General features: G+C 43.5%; 3 protein-coding genes and 1 pseudogene across 11 annotated transcripts in view; 2 read left to right on the top strand and 2 right to left on the bottom strand.

The window, feature by feature from the left end:
- PTRH2 (peptidyl-tRNA hydrolase 2) overlaps positions 1-26,140 on the bottom strand; it is a 1,137,200-nt gene that overhangs the window by 210,291 nt on the left and 900,769 nt on the right. The gene's annotated exons all lie outside the window — the stretch shown is intronic.
- Positions 1-26,140, bottom strand: part of SKA2 (spindle and kinetochore associated complex subunit 2) — a 976,874-nt gene that overhangs the window by 789,915 nt on the left and 160,819 nt on the right. The gene's annotated exons all lie outside the window — the stretch shown is intronic.
- Positions 1-26,140, top strand: part of RPS6KB1 (ribosomal protein S6 kinase B1) — a 99,956-nt gene that overhangs the window by 50,816 nt on the left and 23,000 nt on the right. For both annotated transcript variants that reach the window (XM_050764702.1, XM_050764703.1), the window contains 4 exons: positions 8,114-8,163; positions 10,156-10,276; positions 12,021-12,089; positions 25,203-25,350. In XM_050764702.1, coding sequence (XP_050620659.1) covers positions 8,114-8,163; positions 10,156-10,276; positions 12,021-12,089; positions 25,203-25,350 — 388 coding nt within the window. The remainder of the gene's footprint in view (positions 1-8,113; positions 8,164-10,155; positions 10,277-12,020; positions 12,090-25,202; positions 25,351-26,140) is intronic.
- LOC126939436 (40S ribosomal protein S29-like) lies at positions 8,177-10,149 on the top strand (annotated as a pseudogene).

Below are 26,140 nucleotides of genomic sequence, written 5' to 3'. Positions count from 1 at the left end.
TGGATCTCTGGAGTCCAGGAGTTCCTGACCATCCTGGTAACATGACGAAACCTATTCTCTACAAAAAATGAGCTGAGGCTGGGCACGGTGGCCTGTAATCCCAGCACTTTGGGAGGCCGAGCTGGGTGGATCATGAAGTCAGGAATTTAAGACCAGCCTGGCCAAGATGCTTAAACCCCGTCTCTACTAAAAATACAAAAATTAGCTGGGCATGGTGGTGGGTCCCTGTAATCCCAGCTACTTAGGAGGCTGAGGCAGAGAATTGCTTGAACCCAGGAGGCGGAGGTTTCAGTGACCTGAGATAGCACCACTGCACTTCAGCCTGGGCGACAGAACGAGACTCCGTCTCAAAAAAAAAAAAAAAAAGATGAGCTGAGCATGGTGGTATGCACTTGTAGTCCCAGCTGTTTGGGAGGCTGAAGTGGGAGGATCACCTGAGCCCAGGAGGTTGAGGCTGCAGTGAGCCGTGATCGCACCACTGCACTCCAGCCTGGGTGATACAGTGACACCTTGTTTCAAAAAAAAAAAAAAAAAAATTATGAACATTTGTGCCCAGATCTTTGTGGAGCATATACTTTTCATTTCTTTTGAGTAGATATGTTGGAGTAGATTTGTTAGGTCATACAGTAGTAAGTCTATGTTTAATTTTTTAGGAGACTAACTTTTCCGACATGGTTGCACCATTTTACATTCTCACTAGCACTGTATGCGGGTTCCAGTTTCTCTACATCATTCCCCAACTTACTTTTCTTCTTTATTATCTATTGTTATCCTAGTGGGTATGAAGTAGTTTCTTAGTGTGGTTTTGATTTGCATTTCCCTAACAACTAATGATGTTGAACATCTTTTCATTTGCTTATTGTTCATTTGTATATTTTCTTTGGAGAAATACCTATTCAGATCCTAGCTCATTTTTCAAAAATTGGGTGTGTCATCTTTTTCTTTATATATTTTATTTATGTATATATATTTATTTATTTTAGAGATGAGATCTCACTTTGAAGTTCTGGTCTCGAACTCCTGGCCTCAAGCAGTGTTCCACCTGGGCTTCCCAAAGTGCTGGGATTACAGGTGTGACCCACTGCGTCTGGCCTATTTATCTTTTTATTATTGAGTTGGAGTAATTCTTTTTTTTTTTTTTTGAGATGGAGTCTCATTTTGCTGCCCAGGCTGGAGTGCAGTGGCATGATCTCAGCTCACTGCAACCTCCACCTCCCAGGTTCAAGTGATTCTCCCGCTTCAGCCTCCTGAGTAGCTGGGACTATAGGCACCCGCCACCACGCCTGGCTAATTTTTTGTATTAGTAGAGACGGGGTTTCCCTGTGTTAGCCAGGCTGGTCTCGAACTCCTGACCTCATGATCTGCCCTCCTCGGCCTCCCAAAGTGTTGGGATTACAGGCGTGAGTCACTGTGCCCAGCCCAGAGTAATTCTTTATATATCATTTTTGTTTTTTGAGACGGAGTCCGCTCTATTGCCCAGGCTGGAGTGCTGTGGTGCCATCTCTGCTCACTGCAAACTCTGCCTCCTGGGTTCAAGCAATTCTCCTGCCTCAGCCTCCCTAGTAGCTGGGATTACAGGTGCCCACCACCACGCCCAGCTAATTTTTATAGTTTTAGGTAGAGATTGGGTTTTGCCATTTTGGCCAGGCTGGTGTCAAATTCCTGACCTCAAATTATCTGCCTGCCTTGGCCTCCCAAAATGCTGGGATTACAGATGTGAGCCGCTGCACCTGGTGTTTTTTTTTTGTTTTTTGTTTTTTTTTGAGATGGAGTCTCACTCTGTTGCCCAGTCTGGAGTGCAGTGTTGCGATCTCAGCTCACTGCAACCTCCACCTCCCAGTTTCAAGCAATTCTCCTGCCTCAGCCTCCCGAGTAGCTGGGACTACACGCGCTCACCACCATGTCCGGCTCATTTTTGTATTTTTAGTAGCGATGGGGTTTCACTATGTTGGCCAGGCTGATCTCGAACCCCTGACCTTGTGATCTGTCCGTCTCGGCCTCCCAAAGTGCTGGGATTACAGGCGTGAGTCACTGCGCCTGGCCACATTCTTTTTATTTTTTTATTTTTTTGAGGTGGAGTCTTGCTCTGTCGCCCAGGCTGGAGTGCAGTGGCCGGATCTCAGCTCACTGCAAGCTCCGCCTCCCGGGTTTACGCCATTCTCCTGCCTCAGCCTCCCGAGTAGCTGGGACTACAGGCGCTCACCACCTCACCCGGCTAGTTTTTTGTATTTTTTAGTAGAGACGGGGTTTCACTGGGTTAGCCAGGATGGTCTCGATCTCCTGACCTCGTGATCCACCCGTCTCGGCCTCCCAAAGTGCTGGGATTACAGGCTTGAGCCACCGCGCCCGGCCCACATTCTTTACATACTCTTATTCTATGGTTTTTATTTTCTTTTTTGAGACAGGGTCTCAGTCTGTCACCCAGGCAGGAGTGACGCAATTTTGGCTCACTGCAGCCTTGACCTCTTGGACTCAAGCAGTCCTCCCATCTCATCCTCCTGAGTAGCTGGGACTACAGTTGTGCGCCACTATGCCTGGCTAATTTTGTAGAGACCAGGTTTCACCATGTTGCCCAGGCTGGTCTCAAACTCCTGAGCTCAAGTGATATGCCCACCTCAGCCTCCCAAAGTGTTGGAATTACAAGCGTGAGCCGCTGTGCTCAGTCTCTTTTAGCTTTCTTGATGGTGTTGGTGTCTTTTGACATGCAAAGGTTTTACATTTTCAGTAAATCAGTTTATTGATTTTTTAAATTGTTTGTGCTTTGGGTAATGTATGTAAGAAACTTTCATACATTATTGCTTTCCCCAGGATCATGAAGATTTACTCCCTCCTATGCTGCTGCTTCTTCCTCTTCTTTTCTTTTCTTTTTTTTTTTTTTTTTTTGAGACAGAGTCTCGCTCTGTCATCCAGGCTGGAGTGCAGTGGCACAATCTCGATTCACTGCAAGCTCCGCCTCCCGGGTTCACGCCATTCTCCTGCCTCAGCCTCCCAAGTAGCTGGGACTACAGGCGCCTGCCACCACTCCCGGCTAATTTTTTGTATTTTTAGTAGAGACGGGGTTTCACCATGTTAGCCAAGATGGTCTCGATCTCCTGACCTCATGATCCGCCCACCTCAGCCTCCCAAAGTGCTGGTATTATAGGTGTGAGCCACCGCGCCCGGCCCCTCCTATGCTTCTTCTAATAATTTTCTTTTCTTTTTTTTTTTTTTTTTTTTTGAGACGGAGTCTCGCTCTGTCGCCCAGGCTGGAGTGCAGTGGCCGGATCTCAGCTCACTGCAAGCTCCGCCTCCCAGGTTTAGGCCATTCTCCTGCCTCAGCCTCCCGAGTAGCTGGGACTACAGGCGCCCGCCACCGCGCCCGGCTAGTTTTTTGTATTTTTTAGTAGAGATGGGGTTTCACCATTTTTTAGCCAGGATGGTCTCGATCTCCTGACCTCATGATCCGCCCGTCTCGGCCTCCCAAAGTGCTGGAATTACAGGCTTGAGCCACCGCGCCCGGCCAATAATTTTATTTTCTTGTTAAGTTTTGGAAGGATTTTTTTTTTTTTTGAGATGGAATTTTGTTCTTGTTGCCCAGGCTGGAGTGCGATGGCACGATCTCAGCTCACTACAACCTCCGCCTCCTGGGTTCAAGCAATTCTCCTGCCTCAGCCTCCTGAGTAGCTGGGATTACAGGCTCCGGCCACAATGCCCGGCTAATGTTTTGCGTTTTTAGTAGAGACGGGGTTTCACCACATTGGTCTGAATGGTCTTGAACTCCTGACCTCAGGTGATCCACCCACCTCAGCCTCCCAAAGTGTTGGGATTATAGGTGTGAGCCACTGCGCCTGGCCCTTGAGAGGATTTTTTTTTGGAGGCGGAGGTCTCGCTATGTTGCCCAGGCTGGAGTGGAACTCCCGGGCTCAGGTGTTCATCCTGCCTCAGCCTCCTTGATAGCTGGGACTACAGGCACGCAACACCACACTCAGCTCGAGTTTTATAGTCTTAGCTCCTGTATTTAGGTCTTTGCTCCATTTTGAGTTAATTTTTGTGTATAGTATGAAGTAGCATATAGATACCCAGTTGTCCTAGCATCATTATTTGAATTGTATGTGATATCCAGTTGTTCCAACACATTTATTGAAAGATTACCTCTTGCCTAATGAATATTTTTGGAAGTTTTATCAAAAATTAGTTGACAATATAAATATAAGAGTTTATTTCTAGACTCTCAGTTCTGTTCTCTTGATCTATATGTCTTTCTTTATGCCACTACCACACTGTCTTGATGGCTGTAGCTTTGTAACATGTTTTGAAATGGGGAAGTTTCAGTTCTCCAACTTTGTTTTTTCAAGATTGTATCAGTTATTTTGGGTCCCTTGCATTTCTTTCTTTTTTTTTTTTTTTTGAGACAAAGTCTAGCTTCGTTGCCCAGGCTGGAGTGTGCAGTGGCACGATCTCAGCTCACTGCAACCTCCGTCTCCTGGGTTCAAGCCATTCTTCTCCTCAGTCCTGATTAGCTGGGATTACAAGCATGTATCACCACTTTGGCTAATTTTTGTATTTTTAGTAGACATGGGGTTTCACCATATTAGCCAGACTGGTCTTGAACTCCTGACCTCGAGTGATCCACCTATCTCAGCCTCCTAAAGTGCTAGGATTACAGGTGTGAGCCACCACACCTGGCCTGGGTCCCTTGCATTTCTTCCTTTCTTTCTTTTTGTTTTTTGAGATGGAGTCTCACTCTGTCACCTGGGCTGGAGTGCAATGGAATGATCTCGCTCACTGCAACCTCTGCTTCACGGGTTCAAGCAATTCTTCTGCCTCAACCTCCTGAGTAGCTGAGATTACAGGCGCCCTCCACCGCACCTGGCTAATTTTTGTATTTTTAGTAGAGACAGGGTTTCGCTGTGTTGGCCAAGCTGGTTTCAAACTCCTGACCTCAGGTGATCCATGTTCTTTGGCCCCCCCCAAAGTGCTGGGATTATAGACGTGAACCACCTTTCCCATCTGGTCACTTGCATTTCTTTCTTTTTCTTTTTCTTTTTTTTCTTTTTTTTGAGACGGAGTCTTGCTCTGTCGCCCAGGCTGAAGTGCAGTGGCGTAATCTCGGCTCACTGTAAGCTCCGCCTCCTGGGCTCACACCATTCTCCTGCCTCAGCCTCCCGAGTAGCTGGGACTACAGGCGCCTGCCGCCACGCCCGGCTACTCTTTTGTATTTTTAGTAGAGACAGGGTTTCACCATGTTGGCCAGGATGGTCTCGATCTCCTGACCTCGTGATCCGCCCGCCTAAGACTCCCAAAGTGCTGGGATTATAGGTATGAGCCACTATGCCCAACTGTCCCTTGCATTTCTATATGAATTTTAGGATCAGCTTTTCGATTTCTGCAAGAAAGGAACCTGGGGTTTTGATAGGATTCAGTTGAATCTGTGACCAATTTGGTTAGTATTGCCATCTTAACAATGTTAAATCTTCTGATCCATAAACATGGAATGCCTTTCCATTTATTTAGGTTGTCTTTAATTTTATTCAGCAATGTTTTATGTTTTCATTGTTTTCAGTATATAAGTCTTACACTTTGGTTGATTTTTTTTTTTTTTTTTTTTTGAGACAATCTCACTCTGTTGCCCAGGCTGGAATACAGTGGCACAATCATGGCACATTGTAGCTATGACCTCCTGGACTCATGTAATCCTGCCACCTCAGTCTTCTAAGTAGCTGGGACTACAGGCATGTGCCACCACGTTCAGCTAATTTTTAAAAACTTTTTTGTGGAGGCAAGATCTTACTAGGTTGGCCAGGCTGGTCTTGAACTCCAAGTAATCCTCCTGCCTTGGCCTCCGGACGTATTTATGCCACTGTACCTGCCATAAATTTTTTTCTAAGCTACTTCTTAGTGATGGTATTATGAATGGAATTGTTATCTTCATTTCATTTTGGGGTTGTTCATTGCTAGTATATAGAAGGTTATTTAAATTTTGCACCCATTTATTCTATGGTCAGATTAAATGTGTGGCCAGCATGACTTCTAACTGTTTGACAGTGTTGCTTAATTATTTTGTCTTGATTGGCTGCATTTTACACTAGATACCCTGGACTAGTTGTGGGTACCATAGGCTTAGTTTATAGCATTATGTTACTCTGTGTGTTAAAAGCACATCAAAATAGCACTGTGTGTAAATCATTTGATTTGTTAAGTCATACTCAGAATGTAGTGCCTTTAATTTCTTAATACACAAAATACATATATTTTTTCCTTTTTTGGGGGGGGGGTGCAGAGTCTCACTCTGTCACTCAGGCTGGAGTGCAGTGGCGCAGTCTCTGCTCACTGCAACCTTTGCTTCCCGTATTCAAGCAATTCTCCTGCCTCAGCCTCCCCAGTAGCTGGGACTACAGGCACCCACCACCATGCCCAGCTAATTTTTGTATTTTTGGTAGAGATGGGGTTTCACCTTGTTGGCCAGGATGGTCTCAAACTTCTGACCTCAGGTGATCCACCTTCCTCGGCCTCCCAAAGTGCTGGGATTACAGGCGTGAGCCACTGCACCCGGCCAAAAATACACATTTTCAAATAGATAAATCAAATAGATAAAATGTACATTTTGATGGATAATCCACTTGGTTTTATTTTTTGATTAGTGATGAGTAGCCTCTATAGTTTAGTTGTCATGTAAAAGAATTTTTTTTTTTTTTGAGACAGTTTTGCTCTTGTTGCCCAGACTGGAGTACAATGGCGCGATCTCGGCTCACTGCCATCTCTGCCTTCCGGGTTAAAGCGAGTCTCCCGCCTCACCCTCCCGAGTAGCTGGCATTGCAGGCATGGGCCACCACGCCCGACTAATTTTGTATTTTTTTAGTAGAGATGGGATTTCTTCATGTTGGTCAGGCTGGTCTCGAACCCTCAACCTCAGGCGATCTGCCCGCCTTGGCCTCCCAGAGTGCTGGGGTGACAGGCATGAGCCACCGCACCCAGCTTTTGTTTTTGTTTGTTTGTTTTTTGTTTTTTTGAGATGGAGTCTTGCTCTGTCGCCCAGGCTGGAGTGCAGTGGTGCAATCTTGGCTCACTGCAACCTCTGCCTTCTGGGTTCAAGCAATTCTCCTGCCTCAGCCTCCCAAGTAGCTGGAACTACAGGCATGTGCCACCACACCTGGCTACTTTTTGTATTTTTAGTAGAGACGGGATTTCCCCATATAGGCCAGGCTGGTCTCGAACTCCTGACCCCGTCGGCCTCCCAAAGTGCTGGGATTACAGGCGTGAGCCACCACACCTGGCCTGTCATATAAAATTAAAAGCAAAAGCTGGGGCCGGGCGTGGTGGCCCACACCTGTAATCCCAGCACTTTGGTAGGCCGAGGAGGGCGGATCACCTGAGGTTGGGAGTTTGAGACCAGCCTGGCCAACATGGTGAAACCCTGTCTCTACTAAAAATACAAAAAATTAGCCGGGTGTGGTGGCGGGCACCTGTAATCCCAGCTACTTGGGAGGCTGAGACAGGGGAATTGCTTGAACCCGGGAGGTGGAGGTTGCAGTGAGTCAAGATTGCGCCACTGCACTCCAGCCTGGGCGACAGAGCAAGACTCCATCTCAAAAAAAAAAAAAAAAAAAAAAAAAATTAGCCAGGCGTGGTGGTACATGCCTGTACTCCCAGCTACTCGGGAGGCCAAGGTGGGAGAAACACTGGAACCTGGGAGGCAGAGGTTGCAGTGAGCCGAGATGGCACTGTTGCACTCCAGTCTGGGTGAGAGAGTGAGACTCCATCTCAAAAAAGGAAAGAAAAAAAGAAAAAGACGGGTGCCTGTAGTCCCAGCTACTTGGAACACTGAGGCAGAAGAATCACTTGAGTTTAAGGCTCTGGTATGCTATGATCATACCCCTTAATAGCTACTGACTGCATTCCAATTTGGGCAACGGAGAAAGACCTCATCTCTATTTGTAAAATAATTGAGAGTGAAATTCACACAATGTTGTTTGTGTACTATATTTATTCATCACCATATTTGCCTGTTGTTGAAGTATAAGAGAATTTTTAGACTGGTTTATTTCATTCATTCTCTTTCAGTTATGAAACAAAGAATTAAACCTTTAAACTTTATGTTTATGAGATTATTTCTGAAATTTAACATATTTTTCAGGGTCAGTTAAATGAAAGCATGGACCATGGGGGAGTTGGACCATATGAACTGTAAGTTTATATGAAGAGATGTTCATTGTGTTGTCTTTCTTACAAGTAGGTTTTATCAGTTCTATTTCATAGCAATCAAGTGATTCCAGTAACCTGTTCTTAAATATGTAGTCATATTTATCAACTTGATGTATTGAATTTGGCACCAAACTCTGATCGATATTGTAATCTATCAGAGTTTTGAGATTATATATGAATTTTGAGGAAAAGATATTAATTCAGATTCAGAGTACTGAATATGAATCTGAGTTGTTAGTTTAATATAGAGAGCCACAGTTTTAATCTTCTCTTACAGAAAAATTTGTAGAAATGCCTCAAAAAGTCAAATGCTTTGTTTTGCTTTAATATACAAACAGAAATTCATACAGTCATTCAAACAGAAATTCATGCAATCCAGCTGGGCACAGTGACTCACACCTGTAATCCCAGCACTTGGGGAGGCCGAGGTGGGCGGGTCATTTGAGGTCAGGAGTTCGAGACCAGCCTGGCCAACACGGCGAAACCCTGTCTCTTCTTAAAATTCAAAAATTAGCTGGGCGACAGAGCGAGACTCAGTCTCAACGACAACAAAAATGAAATTCATGTAATCTTAAGTCATTTTAGACAAGCTCCATTAGGTGAGTATGGTGATTAATCTGCTCTGTATCGTACACTCAAGTAAAAAGCCTTGGTGTAGGAGAAGAGTGAGAAGATAGATCACTCATGTACATTTAAATGACAGAGACAATTGCTACCCCTTTTGGATTCTATATTTTAATTTTTTTGGAGAGGGAGTCTCCCTCTGTCACCCAGGCTGGAGCACAGTGGCATGATCTTGGCTCACCGCAACCTCCGCCTCCTGGGTTCAAGCAATTGTCCTGCCTCAGCATGCCAAGTAGCTGGGACTACAGGTGTGCACCACCACACCTGGCTAATTTTTTTTTTTTTATTTTGAGACAAAGTCTCGCTCTTGTCCCCCAGCCTCCCGAGTAGCTGGGATTATAGGTTCCTGCCACGACGCCCAGCTAATTTTTGTATTTTTAATAGAGACAGGATTTCCCCATGTTGGCCAGGCTGGAATTTTTGTATTTTTAGTGAAGACAGGGTTTTACCATGTTGGCCAGGCTGGTCTTGAACTCCAGACCTCAAGTGGTCCGCCCACCTCAGCCTCCCAAAGTGCTGGGATTAAGCTACCACGCCTGTTGGATTCTTGAAATTAAGCTAATAACTTAAAAAAAAAGATATAGAGAAGAAATTTTGTACCATGATGTGAACTAATTGGGTAGTTTTGGAAAGATCCCAGATTTTCTGCTGACATTGCCAAATGAGATTGGATAATACCTAATTTCATAGATATTTTGAATGAAGTAAATTTGAATAACTAGAAGACTTTTTTTCTTTGTCAATTTAATAAACTTGTTCTAATTTACCTTAGTTTTGGGGTGCTTGATGCTTATGAAAATAAATAATTGTCTTCTTTTACATCGTTGCACTCCTAAGAGCAAGATGGGTCACCAGCAGCTGTATTGGAGTCACCCGTGAAAATTGAGTCAGGGTTCTTGCTCTTGTTGCATCTGCTCAAACCAGCAAGGTCTGATCCAGAAATACGGCCACAATATGTTCCGCCAGTGTTTCCATCAGTACACAAAGGACATAGGTTTCATTAAGTTGGAGTAAGCGATCTTCCTTGAATGGATTATCCAAGGCACCTACCCAGTGAAAAACCTCTTTGTACATACCTCTTTGTACAATACCTCTTTGTACATAAAATAAACATTTATAAAATAAGTAAATAATTGATTCACATTCTGTGAACAAGGAGGTAAATAATTATCGGGCCACCCTCATCTTGACCTGCTGTTCTGTTTGTTTAGAGCACAGATAATTTGCTGTCATGTACTTTTTTCCTTTTACTTAATTATATTACATTTCTTTTTCTCCTTTTTCTTGACTATATGCTGAAAGTAATTTAACTTTTTGCAAATTTATTTTTGGTTTTGCTTTTCTTCCCAGTGGCATGGAACATTGTGAGAAATTTGAAATCTCAGAAACTAGTGTGAACAGAGGGCCAGAAAAAATCAGACCAGAATGTTTTGAGCTACTTCGGGTACTTGGTAAAGGGGGCTATGGAAAGGTAGGCAATATTTTTGAAATGAGAGCTGTTGTCTGTCTTGAATAGATTGATTTTTATGCCCTGGTTCCAGCAGTCATCTTCAATCTTTGTCAGCTGTCAGCAAAGGATATGATCATGACCACTTAGCTGGTATGTTTGAGGGATGTACAGAAGTTCAGTTTTCCCTTCCCTTCATACCACCACACATGTAAAAGCCTGGCACATAATAGGTACTCAGTCAATATTTGTGGAATAAATAAGTAGGCAGCTATACCAGGCAAAGTCTATTATTAGAGGGTTCATTCTTTACTTTGGTTAAATGGTATCCTCTTTAAAAATAAACTCCTCCTTGCTTACAAGAGACATGGCACTCTAAGTTGTTATCTGTTACTGAGACCTTAGTCTCAGCTGGTTATCTGGAGCAATAGAATTGAGGAAGCTGAAGGAATATAAAAAGGGGGAAGAAAACTGAAGAAAACTATTTAGTTTCACAGTTTTGCCCAAGGCTTTATAACTTAAGACATCACTTTTATGAGTTCTGCCCACGAAAATTTTTACCAAACTATTCTCTTATCAAAATAATTTAGATAACAACTTGGTTAGGATTAAGTTTTAAGAACTATTTTTGCTATTGTGTAGTGTTAATTTTTGCAAAGCAGACATTTGTAGTCTATTCTTATGCTTAAGAACACATTCTAATTTCTAATCATCCTGAATGTGCAACACATGCACTTTGAATCTCACATACTTTAGGTGTTGCATGAAAATGTTTATAGTTGTCTTTCAGTATGGGGGAGGGATAAGGGGGGCTGATTCCAAGACCTTTGCAGATAATGAAATCTGCCAATGCTCAAGTGCCTTATATAAAATGGCACAGTATTTGCATATAAGCTACACGCATCCTCCCATATACTTGGTTTTTTATTTTCTTTTTTATGATTTTTGAGACGGAGTCTCACTCTTTCCCATAGGCTGGAGTGCAGTGGCGCGATCTCAGCTCACTGCAACCTCTGCCTTCCAGATTCAAGTGATTCTCCTGCCTCAGTCTCCTGAGTAGCTGGGATTACAGGCGTGCACCACTACATCCAGCTAATTTTTATATTTTTGGTAGAGACGAAGTTTTGCCATGTTGGCCAGGCTGGTCTTGAACTCCTGACCTCAGGTGATCCGCTGAGTCGGCCTCCCAAAGTGCTGGGATTACAGGTGTGAGCCGCCGCACCTGGCCATATTTATATTATTTTTTATTATTTGTATTGTTTATTGTTTTTCCCCCCAAATATTTTCATTCTGAGGTTGGTTGAATCCGCGGCTGCTGAACCTATAGATTCAGAGGACCAAGTATAAGTACAAGCTATATTAAGTAATAGGTAAACAGTAATTTCCTGTCAACTATTTTTAAATAGTTTTATGTGAAGCAAAGGCAGTGGCAACCTTGAAAGAAATTTATGAAATATTTTATAATTTTTAAGGTGGCATTATGCTTCTGTGAACACTGTTATAGCTTGTTCTAAGTAGGATTTTATATATTAATACGAAGTAACAGTGTTTATTATTAGATGGTCATTGTCCAACATTACCACCAGATGGCAGCAGGACAAACAGGAAAGTCATGATCGTTAATGTGGTCTGTTCTTTTAGCTGATCATTTTTGCATGTAGTTTTTATAATGTAAACTGCTGTGGCATATGTTTCTTATAACTAGGAATTAAGGGAGTATGCCTGACATAGTTTGCCTTTGAATAACGCACACTTTTTTTTAATCCAGGTTTTTCAAGTACGAAAAGTAACAGGAGCAAATACTGGGAAAATATTTGCCATGAAGGTGCTTAAAAAGGTGATTTCCACTCCCCCTTTTTAGTCCTCTCACACCATATTCTTACACTGGATCTTAGCCAAAAGGCCAAGAAGCAATCACCTCATATTTTTAATTGTTGTAACATTTTAGCCTAAAATTTGCAGTCAAAAAAATGTATCTCAGGCCAGGTACAGTGATGCATACCTGGATACTTGGGTGACTGAGGCAGGAGGATTGCTTGAACTAGGAGTTCAAGGGTACCCTGAGCAATGTGGCAAGACCCAGTGTCTTACAGAAAAAATGTATTTCTTTTTTTTTGAGATGGAGTCGTGCTCTGTCGCCCAGGCTGGAGTGCGGTGGCGCGATCTCGGCTCACTGCAACCTCCATCTCCCACGTTCAAGTAATTCTCCTGCCTCAGCCTCCCAAGTAGCTGGGACTACAGGCACACACCGCCACGCCCAGCTACTTTTTTCTATTTTTGGTAGAAATGGGATTTCACCATATTGGCCAGGATGATCTTGATCTCCTGACCTCAGGTGATCTGCCTGCCTTGGCCTCCCAAAGTGCTGGGATTACAGGCATGAGCCACCGCACCCAGCAAAAAATGTATTTCTAACACAGTTGCAATACCTTTTAGAATGTGAGGTATGTTTCATTACTGTTATTCCTATTTTTATTTCTGCTTGTTGAGGGTGGAAAAGAGAGCTCTTGCAATTAGTTGTTGAGGTAACTTTGCTGTTTCTGGTCTCATTTCTAAGTAATAAGTATATACTGCTATTTCTCTTTCTGTTTTTTTTTTTTTTTTTTTTTTTTTTTTTTTTTTTGAGATGAACTCTCACTCTGTTGTCCAGGCTGGAGTGCAGTGGTGCAATCTCAGCTCACTGCAACCTCTGCCTCCCAGATTCAAGTGATTCTCCTGCCCCAGCCTCCCTAGTAGCTAGGATTACAGGCGCCTACCACCATGCCTGGCTAATTTTTGTATTTTTAGTATAGACGGGATTTCACCATACTGGCCAGGCTGGTCGCGAACTCCTGACCTCAGGTGATGTACCTGTCTCAGCCTCCCAAACTGCTGGGATTACAGGCGTGAGCCACTGCGCCTGGCCTACTGCTATTTTTTTTTTTTTTTTTTTTTTTTTTTTTTTTTGAGACAGAGTCTCGCTCTGTCATCCAGGCTGGAGTGTAGCGGCAGGATCTCGGCTCACTGCAAGCTCCGCCTCCCAGGTTCACGCCATTCTCCTGCCTCAGCCTCCCAAGTAGCTGGGACTACAGGCGCCCGCCACCTCACCCGGCTAATTTTTTGTATTTTTAGTAGAGACGGGGTTTCACCATGTTAGCCAGGATGGTCTCGATCTCCTGACCTCGTGATCCGCCCATCTCGGCCTCCCAAAGTGCTGAGATTACAGGTGTGGGCCACCGCGCCCGGCCTATCTTTTTTTTTTTTTTTTTGAAACGGAGTTTCGCTCTTGTTGCTCAGGCTGGAGTGCAATGGCGCGATCGCGGCTCACCGCAACCTCTGCCTCCCAGGTGCAAGCGATTCTCCTGCCTCAGTCTCCCTAGGAGGTGGGATTACAGGCATGTGCCACCATGCCCAGTTAATTTTGCATTTTTAGTAGAGACGCGGTTTCTCCATGGGTTTTCTCCATGTTGGTCAGGCTGGTTTCGAACTCCCGACCTAAGGTGATCTGCCCGCCTCCGCCTCCCAAAGTGCTGGGATTACAGGCATGAGCCACCACGTCCGGCCAACTGCTATCTTTTTAATTCAGCAGTTTTCAAATTTTTTGTTTTTTTAGAGACAGAGCCTCACTCTGTTGCCCAGGCTGGAGTGCAGTGGCGTGATCTCAACTCACTGCAACCTCCACCTCCCGGGTTAAAGTGATTCTCCTGCTTCAGCTTCTTGAGTGGCTGGGATTACAGGCACCCACCACCACACCTGGCTAATTTTTGTATTTTTAGTAGAGATGCGGTTTCGCCATGTTGGCCATGCTGGTGTCAAACTCCTGACCTCAGGGGATTGGCCTGCCTCGGCCTCCCAAAGTGTTGGGATTACAGGGTGAGCCACCGCTCCTGGCTGTATTAACTTTCTTTTATGAGAGTTAAGGATATTAATCTTGTTTACTTCACCCTCCTTTATCTCATCCTCTCATTTTGTTTTGCTTTCTTTGAATCTACTATTGTCCTCTGATACCTTACAACAATTTTGTAAAATGCCTTTCAGTCTACTGTTCTTTGATCAGACTTATAAGATAATCTATCAGTTCCATTTATTTCCCAGAGGCATATCTTAGGAACTTTCTATCCGCCTGCTCCCATCTGGAGTAGTAGCTCTTTAGTCACAACTGTTATGACTGGACTCTTTCTTCACCACAATCCCTGGAATCCTCTTGGCTCCTTCAGTGTTGAATCTTTTGTTTCCTGGATCCCATAGCTTTTCCTTTTTCTTAGTTTATGCCCTTGTTTTGGTGACACTCTCCTAGTGGCTCCCTCAGAAAAGGTACATAAAGGTACATAAAGATACATTTATAATAAAAATATATCCATATTGTATATTTGAGATTTCTTTATGTTTATATTTACTTGATTATGTTATTAGAGTTGAAAATTATTTTCACTTAGAATTTTGCTCAATTTTCTTCTGTACTCGAGAGTTTCTGTTGAAGTGCTTTGGCATTCTGATTCCCAATCCTTTATGCATGGCCTATTTTTCTGTGGAAATATTGAAGATTTTCTCTTTATTTCTGATCTAAGTTTTTATAGTGATGTGTCTTGCTTTGACTTTATTATTTTTATTTAGTTTTTGATAGGGTCTCGCCCTGTCACCTAGGCAGGAGTGCAGTGATCCAATCATAGCTAAGTGCAACCTCAAACTCCTGGGCTCAAGCTATCCTCCCACCTCAGTCTCCTGAGTAGCTGGGACCACAGGCACGCACCTGCCTGTGTTGAACTCCTGGGCTCAAGTGATCCACCTGCCTCGGCCACCCAAAGTGCTGGGATTGAATTACAGGTGTGACCCACTGTGCGCGGCCTATTAATTAAATTAATTTTTTTATTTTTAAGAGACAGAGTCTCACTCTGTTTCCTAGGCTGGAGTGAGGTGGTGTGATCATACCTCACTGTAACCTGTAACTCCTGGGCTCAAGCAATCCTTCTGCCACAACTTCTGAGTAGCCAGGACTACAGACGCATGCCACCATGCCCAGTTCATTTTTAAAATGTTTCATAGAGACAAGGTCTTCCTGTGTTTCCCAGGCTGACCTGGAACTCCTGGCCTCAAGTAGTTGTTCTGTTTTGGCTCCCAAAGTGTTGGGATTACAGGTGTGTGCCACTGTGCCCAGCCTATTTTTATTCTTTTAATTTTAAAGCTTTAGTCTTTCAGTTCTAGGAAATTTTCTTAGGTGATTTATTTGATAATTTCCTTCCCACTGTCTTCTCTTCTTGGAATTGCAATTAGTTGGATGTTGGATCTCCTTAACTGATCATCTGATTTTTCTTATCTTTTCCACATTTCCATTTCTTTGTCTTGTTGTTTACTTTCTTCTACTGAATTTTTTTTTTGAGAAGTTTTTGAGAAGTTTTGCTCTTGTTGCCCAGGCTGGAGTGCAATGGCCCTATCTTGGCTCATCGCAACCTCCGCCTCCCGGGTTCAAGCAATTCTCCTGCCTCAGCCTCCTGAGTAGCTGGGATTACAGGCATGCGCCACCACGCCCGGCTAATTTTGTATTTTTAGTAGAGACAGGGTTCCTCCATGTTGGTCAGGCTGGTCACAAACTCCCGACTTAGGTGATCCGCCCGCCTTGGCCTCCCAAAGTGCTGGGATTATAGGTGTGAGCCACCATGCCCAGCCATTCTACTAAATTTTTTTAAAGCTGTTGTATTTGTGATTCTCCAGAATTCTTTGTATTGTTTTTGTTTTATAGCAACCTGTTTTATGAGTATAATATCTTCTTTTATCCCTCTGAGAGTTTTATTATTTTTTTAATTTTAATTTTAATACCTTTTTTGAGACAGAGTCTCACTCTTGCACAATTTTGAGTGCAGTGGTGCAATCTTGGCTCACTGCAACCCCTGCCTCCTGGGTTCAAGCAATTCTCCTGCCTCAGCCTCCTGAGTAGCTGGGATTACAGGCGCCTTCTACCACACCCAGCTAATTTTTGTATTTTTAGCAGATATGGGTTTTCACCATGTTGGCCAGACTGGTCTTGAACTCCTGACCTCAGGCGATCCATCCGCCTCGGCCTCCCAAAGTGCTGAGATTGCAGGTGTGAGCCACCACACCTGGCCTGCCTCAGTTTTAATTATAATTATTTGAAATATTATTTTGTTTTATGCATGTTCTTTTTTGAGTTCTGTTTTCTTTGACTTTGATTTAGTCAGTTTTAGTCACTTTGTTCCATGTTAGAGGCCTTCTTTAGATGTCTGGTGTCATTCATTGATTATTCTTTCTTCTTTTTTTGAGATGGAGTCTTGCTCTGTCGTCTAGGCTGGAGTGTAGTGGTGACACAGTCTTGGCTCACTACAATCTCCACCTCCTGGGTTCAAGCGATTCTTGTGCCTCAGCCACCCAAGTAGCTGGGATTACAGGCATGCGCCACCATGCCTGGCTAATTTTTGCATTTTTAGTAGTGACAGGGTTTCATCATGTTGTCGGCCTTATCTCAAACTCCTGACCTCAAGTGATCTGTCCGCCTAGGCCTCAATAATCCATCCACTGTGCCTGGCCCAGTTATTCATGTTTCAGAGTAGAACTCTGAAAAGCTGATCAGAAGTTCTGTGTGTGTAAGCTTCTCTGCAGGGTAGTCAAGTGGTTAGCTGGCACTTGATCAAGAACTTCAAATAATAGTGTCTGTAGGGCTGGGTGCCGTGGCTCACGCCTGTAATCCCAGCACTTTGGGAGGCTGAGGCAGGTTGATCACCTGAGGTCAGGACTTCAAAACCAGCCTGGCCATCTGGTTTGGGGGTGCTGAGGCAGGAGAATCGCTTGAGCCTGGGAGGCAGAGGTTGCAGTGAGCGGAGATCGCACCGTTGCACTCCAGCGTGGACAACAAGAGCGAAACTCAATTTCAAATAAATAAATAAATAAATACGTACTGTCTGTAGATCTTTTTTCTGGGGAGGATCAGTTGGTGCTAAGAAAGACCCACCGTTCTTTTGCCTGGAAAAAGCATTCTGGAGCTGAGTGAGAGAAGATGGAGATCTTACCTCTCAACACGTGGGCTTTCACCAAACTCGAGTTTTTACATTAGCACTTTACTCTGTGGATCTAATCTTTCACTCTTTTTTGTCTCGGAGAATTTACCTCTCCTAGGGTTAGTTCTTCGACTTAGTGTGGAGATGGGAGTGTTTTTGGTCTGTCTGTTCCTTATACAGAGTTGCAGATGATCTCCCTGTTTTTAGCCCTCCACCTTCGGCCTTCTATAGTCTCTAATTCGTCTAATTTTTTCCCTTTCTTCTAGTTTTACCTCTAATGTTGAACCTTGCTTTACTGGGGTTCTGTAGATAGATTCAACTTCTTTTGTGTACTCCCCTTTGCAGGCACTTAGGTTTGATCTTACCCCACTCTGCTACATCATGGACCATTGCTTTATCCCCACTCTATCTTTTCAGGTGTGAGATTCCACATGTCTTCTAGTATTACTGATGGATTATGTGTGTGTTTGTTTTCTTATTCTTTTTTTTTTTTTTTTTTTTTTTTGAGACGGAGTCTCGCTCTGTGGCGCAGGCTGGAGTGCAGTGGCCGGATCTCAGCTCACTGCAAGCTCCGCCTCCCGGGTTTACGCCATTCTCCTGCCTCAGCCTCCCGAGTAGCTGGGACTACAGGCGCCCGCCACCTCGCCCGGCTAGTTTTTTGTACTTTTTAGTAGAGACGGGGTTTCACTGTGTTAGCCAGGATGGTCTCGATCTCCTGACCTCGTGATCCGCCCGTCTCGGCCTCCCAAAGTGCTGGGATTACAGGCTTGAGCCACCGCCCCCGGCCTGTTTTCTTATTCTTGTTTGGGATTGATTACTGAAAAGATTCCACTGTCTTTTTTTTTTTTCCCCGGGTTCAAGTGATTCTTCTGCCTCAACCTCTTGAGTAGCTGAGATTACAGGCACCCACCACACCCAGCTAATTTTTGTATTTTTAGTAGAGACGGGGCTTTGCCATATTGGCCAGGCTGGTCTCGAACTCCTGACCTCAGGTGATCCACCCTCCTTTTGCTGGGATTACAGGCATGAGTCACTGCGCCTGGCCTCCACTGACTTAAAACAAAACTTCTGGTGGAGAACTACTTTCAAAGACAATCAAAATGACTTTTTAAAAAATTATAAGACTTGTAAAACTTTGGTCCTTCTTGCTGATTTTTATTTAGGCAGTATAAATGACTCCTCAGTTTGAAAGCTGAGGAACAAATATTGTCACCACAATTTTATTGGTAATTGTCTTTAAAAAGCCATCTAGCTATTCTTAACATCAGTTTCTGCTTCAGTGGGTTGGCATTGATACCTGCTATCTGACTTTCCTGTTGGAATTGTTTTAGATTAATGATTTTTTAATCTGTAAAACATGTTAGGTATAGAATTGAAGGCAGCATAATAGTGCTTGTTCCAGAAATACTGAAAGAAGTACTGGTCAAGATTTCTTTGTTTATTTGAAACAGAGTCTCACTCCATCACCCAGGCTGGAGTTCAGTGGAGCAATCTCAGCTCACTGCAACCTTTGCCTCTTGGGTTCCAGTGATTCTTGTGCCTCAGCCTCCCCAATAGCTGGGACTACAGGTGTATACCACTACGCCTGGCTAATTTTTGTACTTTTGGTAGAGACGGGGTTTCACCATGTTGGCCAGGCTGGTCTCAAACTCCTGACCTTAAGTGATCCGCCTGCCTCAGCCTCCTAAAGTCCTGGGATAACGGGTGTGAGCCACTGTGCCCAGCCTCTGGTCAAGATTCTTAAGTGATTCATTCCTTGTGATACGTTATTTATATCGGATAATCAGGCCTGACCATATTAGGCATAATTAGATCTTGGGTGAAGTATGTTTTTGGCACATCTAGTGAAAAAAAGAGTATTGGGTTTTTTTTCCCCATCCATGGTAAGTGGGGGTGGTATATTGGTAAATCCATAGACTTAATTACTGCTAAGTGTCAGGCCTCATTTTGGGGCCCAGGGATCTAGGACCTAAGCTGTTTGCCTCTGGTTTTCCTTGGTTGCCATTGTTTCCCATTCTTGGGGTTCTTTTCTTAATCCTGGCTAGAGGATCTGATATTGTCTCCTTCCTTGTCCTTGAAAGCAAGCTTATAGCAAAAATAATGAAAATAAAGATGTTATTAAGGTTAAGTTCAGGGCTTTCCTTCCTAAATCCTCAAGTAAGATGACTGTAGGCTCCCTTTGAGTTCCTTCCTTCTGATTTTAATTATCCTGGAGGCAGAGTACTAACCCCTCTGACCTGACTGTGTGGTAAGAGTATACCTCTTCCCCCAGCCTTTAAGATGATATCAAAGTAGAACTACGTGTCCCCGTAAGTGAGTTGTTTCAATCTGGACATTCTGTCTGGATTTATTAGTCCTCCTGGGACTGTTTACTTCTTATAGGAATGGTACCATTCAGGTATTTGCTTAGAGTGGAATAGTGAGGAAAAGACTATCAACAGTCATCACCTGACCCTACCAGTTGCAACAAAAATATACCATGGAAGCAAAATACTATTGCCTACAGCATTAGTTCACCTCCCACTGTACATTTTAGAACCTTTGGCCAAAGATATTCTCCACCTCTGAAATATTGTGGTTTCATAGAACAATAACTTTCTCACTTTAGACTTACTTGATTCCTACAATGCCTATTTTTTGGCCCTAAGCCCTTTAGTTCTTTGACTTTTCTGTTTTTGTCCTCAACTTTTTAGACCCCTTCTTATTTCACTTTATTCTGAATCCAGCCTTATGGGCATAATCGGCCACTTTATCAGTTGCTAGCTCCATTGACCTTCTGCTCAGGAAAACCCTAATCTGCATTAGCTCACTTGTCAGTGTGCCTTTATTGCTATATCTCAGCTACTGAGCATTACTAGCAGAAATCACACAAACCTATAGATTGCTGTTGGGAAAACTCTATGACCCCAACTCACCTCGACCCTAAGCACTTCCCAGCAATTTTTCTGCATATCCTTAGATAAATCCTTCCATTCTCTACAACTGTTTGGAGCCTTTCCTATCAGCCCCTCTACTCTTTTTAGCCAACTGCCTCTCTTCCTACTTAAGGATGTCCGACGTGATTTCCTTTGACTTCCTGTTTTTTTTTTTTTTTTTTTTTTTAATTTAATTTTAATTTTTGAGGCGAAATCTTGGTCACCCAGGCTGGAGTGCAGTGGCGTGATCTCGGCTCACTGTCTCCTGGGTTCAGGCAATTCTCCAGCCTTAGCCTCCCAAGTGGCTGGGATCACAGGTGCATGTCACCATGCCCGACTAATTTTTGTTTTTGTAGAGACGGGGTTTTACCATGTTGGTCAGGCTGGTCTCGAACTCCTGAGCTCAAGCAGTCCACCCACCTTGGCCTCCCAAAGTGCTGGGATTATAGGCATTATTCTTTTTTCACTACCATATTTTGATTTATGATTCTACTTTTTTTTTTTTTTTTAAGAGACAGTCTCATTATTTGACCAGGTTGGAGTGCAGTGGCTGTTCTCAGATACGATCGTAGTACACTACAGCCTCCAACTCCTGTGTTCAAGCAACCCTGCAACCTCAGCCTCCCAAGTAGCTGGGACCACAGGCACATGTCACCATGCCTGATTCTATTTTATTTTATTTTTTGTTTTTTAGACAGAGCCTTGCCCTCTTACCCAGGCTGGAGTGCAGTGGCCCAATCTCGGCTCACTGCAGTCTCTGCCTTCCAGGTTCAAGCAATTCTCGTGCCTCAGCCCCCTGAGTAGCTGGGATTACAGGGGCGTACCACTGTATCTGGTTAATTTTTGCATTTTTAGGCCGGGCGCGGTGGCTCAAGCCTGTAATCCCAGCACTTTGGGAGGCCGAGACGGGCGGATCATGAGGTCAGGAGATCGAGACCATCCTGGCTAACACGGTGAAACCCCGTCTCTACTAAAAAATACAAAAAACTAGCCGGGCGAAGTGGCGGGCGCCTGTAGTCCCAGCTACTTGGGAGGCTGAGGCAGGAGAATGGCGTGTACCCGGGAGGCGGAGCTTGCAGTGAGCTGAGATCCGGCCACTGCACTCCAGCCTGGGTGACAGAGCATGACTCCGTCTCAAAAAAAAAAAAAAAAAAAAAAAAAAAAAAAAAAAATTTTTGCATTTTTAGTAGAGATGGGGTTTCACCATATTGGCCAGGCTTGTCTTGAATTCCTGGCCTCAAGAGATCCACCTGCCTCGGCCTCCCGAAGTGCTGGATTATAGGTGTGGGCCACGGCACGTGGCCCAACTCTACTGTTTCAGTGAAGCTCCTGTACCCTAGGTCATCACTGACGTCCCAGTTGCTGAATCCAGTTGTCTTTACTGAGTTCGTCCTTAATTTAACTTTCTTTTGCATTGAAGCTACTGACCACAGCATTTTGAAACTCTGTTCCTTTTATTACTGTGATTCTACTTTACTTATTTTTCATCTTCTCTCTTAGTCTGTGGCTTCTCAGACTTCCTCACAATTGATTGCTTATTTTAAGAATTCAAAAATTTAAACCTCCTGAGCAGTTCAAAAATAATACACCTTTGAAATTTTTTAAACTTTTCAGAGTTGCAAGAATAGTTCAGTGATCACTAGTTGTTACCATTTTGCCATATTTTCTTTGTATGTGTGTCCCTCCCTTTCTACCTGCCCCCACATGTATGTATATCTATGAATATTCACGTTTTTAACTTTAATAAATTTTCCTGCTGTACAATTTGAGAGTTAACTGCAGATTTCATAGCACTTCAACCCTAATTTCTTCTATATATCTCCTAAGGGCTTTTTTTTTTTTTGAGAAGGAATCTCTCACTCTGTTGCCCAGGCTGAAGTGCAGTGGCGCAGTTTTGGCTCACTGCAACCTCCACCTCCTGGGCTCAAGCGATTCTCCTGCCTCAGCCCCCCCAAGTAGCTGGGACCACAGGCACATGTCACCATGCCTGATTCTATTTTATTTTATTTTTTGTTTTTTAGACAGAGCTTTGCCCTCTTACCCAGGCTGGAGTGCAGTGGCCCTATCTCGGCTCACTGCAGTCTCTGCCTTCCAGGTTCAAGCAATTCTCGTAGAAAAAAATTCTCTAATTTTTGTAATTGTAGTAGATATGGTGTTTCACCATGTTAGCCAGGCTGGTCTCAAACTCCTGACCTCAGGTGATCCGCCCTCCTCAGCCTCCCAAAGTGTTGGGATTACAGACGTGAGCCTCCGTTCCAGGCCTCTTTTTTCTTTTGTAATTAACAAGTGATCTATGGAATGATAGAAACAATGTGAATATTCTGTCCCATAATAATCTTTACTTAATGGTTTTATCTGGATTATTTCTTGCCCAAATCAAATATTACTGTAGTGATTATAAAATGGAGACTTTTCTATTTTTTCTGTATTTTTTTCTATATTGTCATTCTTCTGTAAAGATTTTTTTATACTTTTTTTTTTCTTTTGTTTTTTTTGAGACAGTGTCTCGCTTTGTCACCAGGCTGGAGTGCAGTGGTGTGACCTCAGCTCACTGCAACTTCTGCCTCCCAGGTTCAAGCGATCCTCCTGCCTCAGCCTTCAGAGTAACTGGGACTACAGCCGTGGGCCACCACGCCCAGCTAATTTTTTGTATTTTTAGTAGAGACGAGGTTTCACCATGTTGGCCAGGATGGTCTTGATCTCTTGACCAGCCACCTTGGCCTCCCAAAGTGCCAGGATTACAGACATGAGCCACTGTGCCTGGCCCTATACTCCCTTTAAAATGTTTTTTTCTTTTTTTTGAGATGGAGGTTCACTCTGTTGCCCAGGCTGGAGTGTAATGATGTGGTCTTGGCTCACTGCAACCTCCACCTCCCAGGTTCAAGCAATTCTCCTGCCTCAGCCTCCTGAATATCTGGGATTACAGGCACATGCCTCCACACCCAGCTGATTTTTGTATTTTTAGTAGAGATGGGGTTTCACTATGTTGGCCAGGCTGGTCTTGAACTCCTGACCTCATAATCTGCCCGCCTCAGCCTCCCAAAGTGCTGGGATTGCAGGCGTGAGCCACTGCACCTGGCCCTTTTTTTTTTTTTTTTTTTTTTTTTTTTTTTTTTTTTTGAGACAGGGTCTTCCTCTGTTGCCCAGGCTTGAGTGCAGTGGTGTGAGCATGGCTCTCCACAGCCCTGGACCCCAGGCTGCCTCAGCTCACTGCAGCCTCTACCTCCCGGGTTCCAGTGATTCTCGTGCCTCAGCCTCTGGAGTAACTGGGAGTACAGGTGCGCACCACCTCACCTGGCTAATTCTTGTATTTTTAGTAGAGATGAGATTTCACCACGTCGGGCAGGCTGGTCTCAAACTCCCAGCAAACATGGTGATCTGCCTGCCTTGGCTTCCCAAAGTGCTTCATATTGTTAGCCCTAATTCTAGTCCAATTCCATAGCATTCTTCTTTATTTTTATTTTTTTATTTTTGAGACGGAGTCTTGCTCTGTCCCCCAGGCTGGAGTGCAGTGGTATGATCTCGGCTCACTGCAGCCTCCACCTCCTGGGTTGAAGCAAGTTTCTCCCTCCGCCTCCTGAGTAGCTGGGATTATAGGCTGCTGCCACCACACCCGGCTAATTTTTGTATTTTTATTAGAGACGGGGTTTCATCATCTTGGCCAGGCTGGTCTTGAACTCCTGACATTGTGATCCACCCGCCCCAGCCTCCCAAAGTGCTGGGATTACAGGCATGAGCCACCGTGCCCGGCCGATTTTTCTTATTTTTATAGCTTTGTTACATGTTGTGTAGATTCCATAGTTTTTCGGCCAGTATCCTATGTCTGAGCATTTAGGCTGTTTCCAGTGTTTCACTTTCACAGATAATGTTGCAACCAATAACCTGTGTATTTGCTTTCCATATTACTTATGGAGGTGTACCATCGGGGGAACTTCCTGGAACTTATACCTGGCATGTCTAAAACAGGGCATCATTCTCCCAAAACTTTTTCACTTTCATTTGCCGATACTGAATGGCACCATTATCTATCCTATTATGCAGAAATAAAGGTATCATCATTTCTTCTCATATCTAGTTTGTCAGCAAATGCAAATTATGTATTAGCCTTTCATTTTTTTCTATCTTCATTTTCTTACAGATCTTCTTAGTTGGTTTATTATACTAGCCTCCTAACTAGTCTCATTTCTTTCGTAATACTCCCTACTGCTGCTAGATGTGTCTTTCATAAAGCCAAAGGTTTGTTCATTTCACCGAGACCTTCCTATGCCCAGACCTTCCATTTCCTGGCCTCTACCTACTTCTCTAGCCTAATCGCTAACTACTTCTAACCATACTGAACTACTTGTAGATTCCCCACACATATCCTGTCCTATCAAGCCTCTTTTGCACTGGAATGCCTTTTTTTTACCTTGTACTTTTTTTTTTTTTTTTTTTTTTTTACCATTTTTGTGGAGAATGGGGTCACGCTTGTTACCAGGCAGATCTTCAACTCCTGGGCTCAAGCGATCCTCCTGCCTCTGCCCACTTAAGTGCTGGGATTATAGACATGAGCCACCGCGTCCAGGCCACATTTCATTTTAATAATTTTCAAGCAAGATTTTTTGGTAGGTCAGATGTAGTTCCCCTGTTTACCCTTACCATCCTGCGCTTACCTACATTGACTTGCCTTTTTTTCCCTGAGACTTTGGGCTCCTGTTGACTTTTGGGCTCCTATGGACAGGGCATTCTTTCTATTCTGCTTTCTTGGCACAGCCTGGAGCATGGTAGATACTTAGTCGTTTGTGAATATATGAACAAACTTGATCTGATTACAGATTTCTTTTTAAAAAAGTCTCTTTAGGTAATTCATTTACATGTTCACTGCAAAAAATCCAAAGTGCACAGAGGCATATATAAAGTGAACATTTTCCATTACCCCATCTCAGTTTCTAGTGGGAACTATGGTTAATAGTTCAGTATTGGCAAGAAAAACACAAAATAGATTTTCCAGTTACTATAGAATAAAAATGTTCACTACTTTGTTCTTATAGATCATCTCTTTTCCTTTAGGCAATGATAGTAAGAAATGCTAAAGATACAGCTCATACAAAAGCAGAACGGAATATTCTGGAGGAAGTAAAGCATCCCTTCATCGTGGATTTAATTTATGCCTTTCAGACTGGTGGAAAACTCTACCTCATCCTTGAGTATCTCAGTGGTCAGTACACAGAGTTTGGTGTAATTATTTGCATTGACTCCAGAAACTGGGTCATAATGTTATTTTTCAATGGAAAAATACTTTTTCCCATTATGATCAAATAGTACTTAAAATTGATGAGTACACTGAAGGACAAAATTCAGATGTGACCACGTTTCTATTGGCAGACAAATATGGAGGAAACTAAAGATTTTTTTTTCCCTCATCTGTAAAATTTTATTTTAATTCCTTTGTAATCAGTCACTTAACAGAAAAACAAATACCTAAGTGATGCAGAGCCATCAAATTGTACTGGGGTAAGATACTGTAATTTAAATCATTGGGAGAATTATTTAACATACTGACTATTTTTGGAATTGGGTCTTTAAACAAGACTTTTTAGTTTAATGTAGCCTTAGTGATGGGGTATGTAGCTTACAATGGAGATCATCCACATTTCCCAGGGCCTACCACCTCGTAGGAACTTGTTGCTTCTGTATCATTTCTAGATGACAGGTATCTATTTCTTTTTTTTTTTTTTTTTTTTTTTTGAGACAGAGTTTTGCTCTTGTTGCCCAGGCTGGAGTGCAATGGTGTGATCTTGGCTCACTGCAGCCTCCACCTCCCAGGTTCAAGCGATTCTCCTTCCTCAGCCTCCTGAGTAGCTGGGATTGCAGGCATGTGCCACCACGCCCGGCTAATTTTAAGTAAAGATGGGGTTTCGCCATATTGGTCAGGCTGGTCTCGAACTCCCGACTTCAGGTGATCCACCTGACTTAGGCTCCCAAAGTGCTGGGATTACAGGTGTGAG

The sequence above is a fragment of the Macaca thibetana genome, chromosome 16 (genome assembly GCF_024542745.1).
Source record: "Macaca thibetana thibetana isolate TM-01 chromosome 16, ASM2454274v1, whole genome shotgun sequence".
NCBI lineage: Eukaryota > Metazoa > Chordata > Mammalia > Primates > Cercopithecidae > Macaca > Macaca thibetana.
The sequence above is the reverse complement of the archived record's forward strand: the minus strand, read 5'-3'. Positions and strand labels throughout refer to the sequence as shown.